The following is a 10,419-nucleotide window of genomic DNA, read 5'->3' as shown; positions in this document are numbered from 1 at the left end:
GTTTAGGGTTAGGGGTAGGATGAGGGGTAGGATTAGGGGTAGGGTTAGGGGTGGGTTTAGGGTTTAGGGGTAGGGTTTAGGGTTTAAGGTTAGGGTTTAGGGGTGGGGTTTAGGGTTAGGGGTAGGGTTAAGGGTTTAGGGTTAGGATTAGGGGTAGGGTTAGGGTTTAGGGTTACGGTTAGGGGTGGGATTAGGGTTAGGGGTTGGGTTAGGGTTTAGGGTTAGGGGCAGGATTAGGGTTTAGGGGTAGGATTTAGGGTTAGGGTTTAGGGGTAGGGTTTAGGGTTAGGGGTAGGATTAGGGCTAGGGTTAGAGGGTTCAGGGGTGGGGTTTAGGGTTTAGGGGTGGGGTTTAGGGGTAGGGTTTAGGGTTAAGATTAGGTTAGGGTTAGGGTTTAGGGGTAGGGTTTAGGGTTCAGGGTTAGGGTTTTTTATGTACAGATATACATCTTTTATTGGTTTAAATAAAAAATAAAATCTAGGTATTTCCATGCAGTGTCCAGAAAGAGGTGTTGTTCAGCTTGTAGGGCACCACAACTGCTTCAACCCACCTCCATCATCATCATCATCATCATCATCATCATCATTTGAAATAACTTTTTGTCACAACAAAAAATAGTGGCTGGTAAAAAATTACTTTCTGAACATTGAACCAAAAGGCAGCATATATTAAGAAAATGGAATAGGATCCAAAATGGATTGAGACACACTGCAACAAACAGGTGCTAAGGAAGTATTCTACCATAAATATGGAAAAAGACCTGTCAGACAAACAAGATTTAAACCACGATAGAACTGAGCCTTTGAAACCAGCATGTTCAAGTCTTGATAAAAGAATATTGTGATAAACTGTATGAAAGGCAAAAGAATAATCTTAAACACCAAAACAACTGAGAAGCCTTAAGTATTAAAAAGGCCTTCTCAGTGCTATGGCTGGATTTAAAACCAGACTGAAAATCTTCACAAACACCATGAGTATTCTAAAAAGGTCTGAAGTTGATTAAAAATGTCCTTTTCATAAAATTCTGGACATAAAAGGTAATTTAGAAATTTCTTCCATTTGGGTGCATCACGCATCAGAAAGTACAACCTGTCCTGCTCTGCTCTGATTGGCTAAAACTTTTGCTCTGGTTTGCTTTATTTGTTGAAAGTAGTCAGTTTAACCCATGTATCAGAACGACAACAACAACTAAAAAGAATGAAACTTTTCTATTTTTTCCTTCTCATTTTTACAGATGAAAGAAATCAGTCCTGGCCACGTTCCAAATGATGGAAAACCATCATGGTGACAAAGAACTTTAATCCCTGAGATACCTGTAGCAACACCAAGAAAGATTTGAGACCTGTTCAGGACACCTGTATCAGTGAGAAGAATTTGAGACACCCATATTTTACTAACAGATAAACAGGGGTGTGACAGTTAATGCTAAAGTTTAAACCAAGATCTTGAGCAATGTTTTAGAGTTTAGACAATGTATTGCGGATGACACTCAGCTTCTACCACATCAAATTTTAGCTCTATATCTGTAAAAATGACAGAGTTAGAGCCATTATAGTGTTTTAAATAATCAGTTGGTTGTAGAGGCCATTTTCAATTGGGTTGACTCCTAAAGTTAATCAGTTGGAGATGTACATCCAATGATTACTTCTATAAGTTTCCTTTTGATCAAAAACAAATAAGCAAACACACTCGAGGGAAATGAAAGAAATATATAATGAAATAAAATAACTTTTACAACATTTAGAAATCCATCCAATTATCCACAATTTTGTTTGATTCTCAGTGGCAGTCTGTGCACTGAGAGTGGAGACTTGCTGACAAACAGCTACATTCACAGGGATGAATTTGCTTTCAGCTTTATTGGAAGTATGCTGAAAAAAGTCTTTCCAAAGTGTCTGCAAGGAGGTCAATTCCCCACTGATCAGGCGTCAAACTGAATCGAAGTGGTGGAGTTAAAGCTGCAGCCTATCACACAGATCAACATTTTATTTATTCCCTGTAAAGTGAATTTTTAGTATGACTGGGCTATATAAAACACCCCATGACTAATCTGAAGGTGTGCAAAATGAAGCCATGATTCAAAAAAAACAATAACAAATCCCTTCATCGAATCCATCACATTGGCAGAGCCATTGAACAATTTATTGTGTTTTTTGAAAGGTGCACAAAAATCAAATCTCAAAATATTGACATTGCATGAATGTCATTTAATGAAATACTTCCACAAAACATTCCAGGGACCCTTTTCTCTGACCGAAAACTTGTTTTTAGCATTTTAGTCAATAAATGCTAAATTGAGGGGATTTGTGGGGCGAAGTTTTAAGACTCACTGGCAGTTATGGCAAACACTAGATTGCAGTTGTTGCTACTAAGGTTGGCCCACACAGTTATTAGATTTAGAGGGCAATCACTTTTTCACACAGGGCCATGTAGGTTTGGATTTTTTCCCCCTTCATAATAAAGACATTTGTTTAAAAATGGCATTTTGTCTTTACTTGTGTTATCTCTGTCTAATATTTAAATTTGTTTGATGATCTGAAACATTTAAGTGTGACAAACATCCAAAAGAATAAGGAATTAGGAGGGAGGCAAACACTTTCCCACACCACTGTATGTAAAAAGAAATTGTGTGATAATATGCACATTAACAGTTTTCTCACTCTTGAAAATATGTGCAATAAATCAAAAACACAGCTAAAAAAATCAGAGTAGAGCCCAGCAGTGGAAAAACACTTACCCTGTTTTGGCAAAATTAGTCCAATAGGTCATGACGACCGCACTCAGCATAACATCATTCTTTGAAAAGTTGCAGTTGAAAAGATCTGTGGGGCCAATCATAGGTATCCCAAACACATATGGTACCTCATCACCGTGGGAAGAATCAGCCCAACTAGGCTTCATGTCGCTCTGACAGTGGTGGTAAAAGGCATAGAAGTAGGTGGGCGAGCCATACTGGGCATGGAGGTCCGCCGTGGCCACAGCAGGAGCCACCCACTGGTGGTCAGTGAAGAGAGCCACCAGAGTCTTCCTTCGCGTCTCTGGGTTCTCCTTGTCTGCCCAGTCAGTGTACATAAATTTGATAGTCTCGCGCAGAGTGTCCTTACCCTCTGGATAGCCATAGAGGTGGTCCACAAAGTCAGACACAGCAAAGTCAAAATCGTTAGCAGACACTCCATCCTCACTGTCCACAATCCCGTCTACAAATTTAAATCCCTCCCCCTGATTGACCCCCAACATAATGTCGTAGTTCAGGAACTCCCCTTGTTCCATGAGAATCTGGGGGTCATCAGGGATAACATCACCATCGATCACCGGACCAAAGGCGATGTGGTATTTTGCAGGCGTAATGTACTGCTCAATCAGCTCCTTGTAGTTTTTTTTCTGCAGGCACTCCACTAGATCAATGGTGTCCAGGATGTTGCAGCCCACCTTCTCAGCCAGAGATCGGGTGTACTTCGCAGGCTGGTAATTGACAGCCCAGCTGGACAGCGCTGTCCCACTCTGGATGATGGCTTTCTGGAACAGATCTGAGATTAGAACTTGTATTAGTAGTGAAATACATCAAAGCCTAAAGACAGAACAGGATCAAATGTTAGTATTTTTAATTTTTTTTTTTTACTTAACCTTTCACAATTAATTTAATCCAGATAAAGTTTTGATATCACATTAGCCAGAAAAAAAGTAAACAACAAGGTAACCATTCTGTCTTCCAAATGAAAGAGAAAACAAAATTACAAGTTTTAAGGCTGTTTGGTTTGCAGAAGTTTACTGCCTCATTACAGCTCCAGAAAAGAAAATCTGAAATCACACTTAGGTGTTAAGTGGTTTCAATGTATATCATGGTGTTTAAAAAGTCATAGTGTCAAAAGCCCTAAATGAACATGAACATTTATAAAATTTTCCTCCAGCTGGATTGTTGTTACTTTAGTTTTACAGGCTGCCAATCAGCAAATAGGCCACAATACAGAAGGAATATTAGAGCTTTGAGTATTTTTGTGGTTGTGATTCTATTTATAATCACACAGAGCAGTGACTCAACCAGGCCAACATGAAAAGTATGTTTTGAGGACAAAGTAGACATTTCCCACAAGACCACTTTAGCTTCATTCAGCCATTCTGAGTCTGATGTGTAGCATCAGATCCTCACTTCAAATCCAACCATACAGAAAGACAGAGAAACTTTATCTACATGTTTTTAAACTTTTATTGATTTAAGCTCAGTATTAGTTTTATTTTTATTTATTTTTTTAGGCACACTGACTGTTTGATTGTCATATGAAACCTTTTATACTAAAACAGAAAGTGCTTCTCTGGGGCCCTGTATACATGATGTTGTTTTTAAGTGAAACTGGAACATTTCTGTTGTGTTTCTGCAGTTTGTGTACACTACAAAAGCAATCAGATTTTCTGAAAGCAGAACTTTATGAATCCACGTCTCAGAGTGGAAGTTTTTGTGAACGCTCAGTCGGTAGAAAACGGTGCATGCAAACTACAGACGGCTGCAGAGAATAGTTTTTTCTGCCTACACAAGCTAATGTACAACAGTAACAAGAGCAAATAGTGAGTGCTGTTTGTACAACTCATTCTTTTCAATGTCTATCAGCAACCCAACCCGACTGAAGGTATGTATTCACCATGTTCGATATAACAAGCACAAAAGACTGGCATTACCTCCAGCTCGCCTGGCATGAAAACTACAGTGAATTTAACAGGCACACGATATTGTATAAGAATTTTTCCCAATCAACATCAGAAAATCTTCAATGTTTTCAGTAGATCAGTCACATGTAAATGTAGCCTAAAGCCCTGTTTACATGGGGCTGATCTCCTGGAAAATTTAAAGATTTTCAGATGTTGATTGGGAAAAAGTTACACAGTGCTGCTGTGCTGTTAAACTTCCTGTAATTTCTATGCTTTCAAGATCAGAGAAGCTCAGACTGATGTGGCCATAAGCATAAAATGTTCTAAACAAATAACCTTAAAAAATAAAGCATGTATGCTAAAGTAGATTTCAAAGAGCAAAGATTGCCATGGACTTGAGACATTATCTAATAATTTCAATGAAAAAGAAGATGTATAATTAAAGTTAAATATTTTAGACATTGTAAATGTTATAAAAATTATGACCATAATGTCTTGAACAAGTTGAAAATTTTAATACCTGAATGGCTGAAATAGTGGAAAATGTACTCAATTAAGTACAGTACAAAAAAAAACATGGAAAAAAATATAAACCAGAAAACAATAGTGTGAATGTAGAATTTTGTGGTGATGTATTCTGGTCAGAATAAAAGATTCTTGGCAGGAAACGGGGTGTTTGTTTACTGCCTCAGCTGTAATCGCTGTCTCTTCAGAACAAAAAGACTTATCTAAATGTAAAATAAACCATTTCAGCTCCTGCAGCTACATGATGCAAAGTCTGAAAGAGACTTGTTGCTTTTGGTTCTGTCGTAAAAAGTCTTGTTTCTTTTATTGCCTTTAAAATGAAGTCAACAGACCTGTAATATAAAACTAGTACAGTAGTAGGGAAGATTCCCTTTTTTTTACTGTGTATTCTTTGTGTTTATGTGTTTGTTTCATGAAGATATAACTACAAACAGAAAAACAATAGTTCAACCTCTTCTGTTTCCAGGAGCGTCAACAACTGCCATCCTGTCGAAGTTTAGGACTTCTTTTAGATCTTTTGGCTTTATGTCCTGACCACAGGTGTGAGTAATACACTCATACAGCTGAACATATAAATAAACCATTCCAGCTTTAGTTGTTTTTTTTTCCTCCACCACAGAACAAAAAAAAAATCATTTTTACCCATGTTTGTGTGTATGTTCATTTGTCTGTAAAAATGGCAAAATATCTAGAAATATTTACAAGGACTGCATAACTAGTTACATTTTTTTTTACCATCAATGCAATATCACATATGCCTGCACCTGGTTTAGATGATGGGGTGGCACAGAGCTGTTGTCACAAGATTGCTTCCTGACCTTGCGCCTTTCTGAGTGGAATTTACTTGTTCTCCCTGTGCTCACATGGGTTTACTCCAGTTTTCTCCCTCAGACCAAAAACATGCATGTTAGGTTAATTGTTAACTCTCTATGAGTGAGAGCGTGAGAGCGTTTGTCTCATTTGTCTCTATGTGGGCCTGTGATGGACTTGCAACCTGTTCATAGTGTCCCCTGCCTCTTGCACAGTAATGGCTGAAGATAGGGACCAGCTACCCGCAACCCAGAAAGGAGAAGAAAATAGATAATTGGAATGTATTTTGGGGAAAAACCTGGTCAGATGCAGAGAGATGTCATCCATCCCACTTTGGGATGCTCTTCTTTCTAGGAATTTGTCTGATTTTGTTAGTCATCCAAATTATTGACAACCCAGGGTCCAGTCCAGGAAGCAGAGTTGTAGTCTTACACACCAAAGTCCATGAGACACTCGGGTCAGAACTCAGAAGAAGCACCTCTCTCCTACTATAGAGTTAAAATGGGTTTCTTCCTGGCAGCTTCTCAACTCTCTTGTCCTTGTACAGACGTATGCTTCCCTTACACAGACAAGATGTGCTGATTAAACAGACTGAGACCTGTCTGGCCTGCATACGGCAAGTTACCACCATCTGGGAAATCTGGAATTGGACCCACGAGCAAACCTACTTACCTGGACGACTGGACCCACAAAGAGCACCTGTAAATACTCACCTGCACCACGGAAGCTGGCCAAGGCGTTGACTTCCCTCACCAACTGTAAGCTAACTAGCATAGCATTAGGACTGCCACCATCACAAGGCCTACCTGAATTAACGAACCTGAACTCTCTCTCTCTCTCTTCCAGGTTCAGTCCTGTCACTGCACTTATTATTAATAAATTACTTACCAATATACTTACCTGTTTCTGGTCTCACTCCTTCTGGCAAAACTTAGAATCCTGATAGATTCCCCTTGAAGTGATCCAAACCCGAATTCTAATTTCCACATTGGAGCTAATGGTTTCAAATCTGAGGAAGCCAAAAAATTAAACTCCAGTGGTATTTTATGGCTGGTTCGAACAATTAATTCCAAAGAACTGAACTATATTGTACTGGTATTCATCCACTCACTGATGAACTGCTGAACCTCTGCGGCTCAGTGGACATCACACTTCCAGGGTGGTCACAGAAAAAGCCAAAAACACCCGAGTGGTTTCTTCAATATTCAGAATTACCAAAAAACTTTTTATTTTTATTTTAAAATTTCTACAAAAAACCCCCAACACATTTTATGAATATATTTTCACTGATGTTGGCTTGAAAAAATGAGAAGAACCATCTCAGAAACTCATCATTTTTGAAACCAAACCAGAGCTGCCCTCAATCGCACTTCTACCCAAAATGAAAGATTAGCTGACTGAAGATACATCCCTGCTCCCTCCTACTGCGTGGGCCAGCAGGTTTGGGTCTCATCCAGGAGCTTTTCTCTAAAAGGATACAACAAAAAGCTGTCACCTAGGTTTCTGAGTCCTTTCACCATTGAATCAGTTATCAGTCCTACCACCATCCGCCTCAAACTTCCTTTTCACCTCTGCATTCATCCCGTTTTTCATGTTTTCCAAGTCAAGCCTGTTCTTTCTAGTTCTGTTTCTTGTACTCACCTCCTGTGCTCTCCCGATACCTCCTCAGACCAACTTCTGCTGAAGGTCCATTCCTGTTCCGATCCTTCACCATCTCCTCCAGGTTCCCGTTCAAAGCCTGCTGGTTGCTGCTCCCTGGATTCCCTGTCGTGAGCTCACCTGCCTGTCCACCCTCCAACGATCGCCTCATCTATCAAAGACAAAGAGATTATGGACCGTACTCCTGCTTGTCCCCCCTCCCACCAGTGGATACATCTACCTCCTTCAACATTTATCTTCAAACTTCTGGAAAGTAAGAGTCTCCTCCTTTAATCCCAGTTAGTGACACCTTCTAAAACCTGAGTGTAACCCACATGTATATGTGTGATACTGTTAGTAGTATTTTATTTCTGTAGGATTTTGTTTTGTTATTAAATGTTCCCAGAAATTCAGTTTATATTTTCATTTTGAGTTTTCTTGTCATACCAGAAACCGCCAGCAGGTGGCTTGTGAGTTACACTCTGGTTTAGACAGCAGAAAAATTATTAGAAGAAGAAGAAAACCGTAGCTGGCTGTAGCACGTTGTGCGAATTTCTGCATGCTATAAGATAAATTCTTGATTAATTCTGGTAACGGTTAAGAGAAAAGAAGATCCGTGACCTGATCCCTGGCAGTAAAACACATTTTTACTGTGATTTTTCTCTGGTTGGTTTTTTTAGAACCCCATTCAACTTTGAAGACTGTCCAGCTGCATAGCATCGCAGGCCTGGATTGGATTGCTGAACTCCAGGTTTCAACCCAAGACCTGGGACTGCTGGAACCGCTGCCTACTTTGCACTGGATAAGATAAGATTTTTTTTTGGATCCAAAGAAACACATGGCCATTTTACAAAGACTTGACTGACTGACTTAAATTACTGAACAAAAGAAAACAAAACTTCTAAAGGACGAACTGAACTATAAGGAATCTGAACCGAAGGAAATACACTGCCTGATATAAAAAAGGTGGACACTTTATGTTGGGAAAAAAAAAAGAAAAGAGAGAAAAAAAAACTGTACAGTGACATTCTGTTTCAAGTTGTATTAAATAATCTGTTCATTCTTGATAATATGGTTGTTGTGCTTATTATCCTCCTTTTTGAACTTAGAAAGATAGACTAACTGTAGCTTCAACATTGAAATCTAAGTTTCTCAACTTATCTATTCGTAAGTTACACTAGTTGGTTACAGATGAATAAGTGTTTAATTAATGGAACTGACTTTGTGTAATAAACACAATGATAAGAAACAAACTGTACTAGCATTGAAAAATGAAGATCTAAACTTCAGTTCTTTCCTACCATTGACCATATTATGGGGGGAAACATTTGGTTGATCTTTGAAGTGATATTTTGCCTATTTCTTCCGCACCCACTGTTACACAGACTACTCCTTTAGGCCATTTCAGAGGTTACAGAGGCAACCAATTAGCTTTGGCATGACAGCTTCAGAAACTGTGACTCCTCACTGACATATCATCTTTCTGCCCAGGAGGGTGGATTCTGTGCAGGCCGTCATAAAGCCATCCTTGACCTACCAAGGTGACATAGTTAGACGTCTGACACTCAGAGGCTTTGAATTCATCCCTTATTGACATTTAAATCTCAAGTTGGTTTCATCCCTTCACGTAAAGGACAAAAGCCCTGATCTTCATCAAAGTATTTATCTAGTGGAAGTGTATTTAACTTTTCTCTTGAAAATTAATTGTTCATAACATTGTAGCAGCATGAATTTATACTTCAGTATAGACAGAAAAATAAGATCACAAGTCAAACAAACAAACATGCATTTAGATTATTAATTCCTGTACAACTGAAGGTAATTAAAGCCACGGAAAAAAAGGTAAGCCTCCAAAGGTAATGGTCTGATTTGGATTTCATTGGGTTCACATGGACACCAGTGGTGGGTATGTAAATTATTCAGTTTCACAAGTACTGAGATAGTGTTATCAGGCAGTTGCCAGAGCATCTAACAGTCAATTAAAAACAATGAGTGACGGTAACCAGACACAGAAGATGCTTCATAGATGCATTAAATAGCCTTGTCCTTTATCAAGAAAGACATAACCTTGAGATCCTCTTGGGACTAGCCAGGTTCCCCAATCTTTCCCCAATCAAACATGTACTGGTCTGCTGGATCTCAAGGGCCAGCTCTAACAGCTGTGGGATGACTTGCTACAGGAGAGGATATGATTGTACACAACAACTCGGCGCATTTATCCAAGCTTGAGGGGGTACCATACTCTACTGACATGGGACCAGCAGTCCACCATTACTGACAACTTCAATTTCATCTAATATTGTAATCATTGCATAACAGTCATGTGACTTTTTAACACACCAGTTTTCTTTCATTTTCACCCCTTTATGTGGGTGCCTAAAATTTTTTTTGTCAGAAAGTGTATCTTGCAATATCAGCTTGTTTGAGTACGAAATCCATTAGAGAGCCAATATACTGTAGGTCTATGGTAAATTGAAAAAGGTAAAAACAAATCTGATAATTCTCCATGAGTCTTACCGAATGGAACTGGGTTTCTCTATAAGAATAAAAGTCCTTAAGTCTGCAAGCATCCAGTAAAATAATTTAAAAAAAAACAACTGACATTGTAACAATCATTGTTTCTTTTGAGGAAATCTCAAAACAAATGGAAATCATTTGAAATTTCACCTGCAGTGTCCCACACATATCATACGAGTTGCCATTAAGCTTCAGTTGGGTCACGTCCGTCAGTATGTCCACAACATTGTTCGTTTGGGCTTTCCCCCTCCGAGTGATGCTCGGCTCTAGAGTAGGACTGATTGGGGG

At 39.0% G+C, this 10,419-nt stretch overlaps 1 protein-coding gene across 1 annotated transcript in view; it reads right to left on the bottom strand.

The window, feature by feature from the left end:
* nlgn4xa (neuroligin 4 X-linked a) overlaps positions 1-10,419 on the bottom strand; it is a 71,419-nt gene that overhangs the window by 9,195 nt on the left and 51,805 nt on the right. Inside the window, exon 5 of the mRNA XM_017426342.2 lies at positions 2,738-3,527. Within this exon, the coding sequence (XP_017281831.1) occupies positions 2,738-3,527 (790 nt within the window). The remainder of the gene's footprint in view (positions 1-2,737; positions 3,528-10,419) is intronic.

This window comes from Kryptolebias marmoratus, linkage group LG1 (genome assembly GCF_001649575.2).
Source record: "Kryptolebias marmoratus isolate JLee-2015 linkage group LG1, ASM164957v2, whole genome shotgun sequence".
NCBI classification, from domain to species: Eukaryota; Metazoa; Chordata; class Actinopteri; order Cyprinodontiformes; family Rivulidae; genus Kryptolebias; species Kryptolebias marmoratus.
This window is presented reverse-complemented; position numbering and strand designations above follow the sequence as displayed.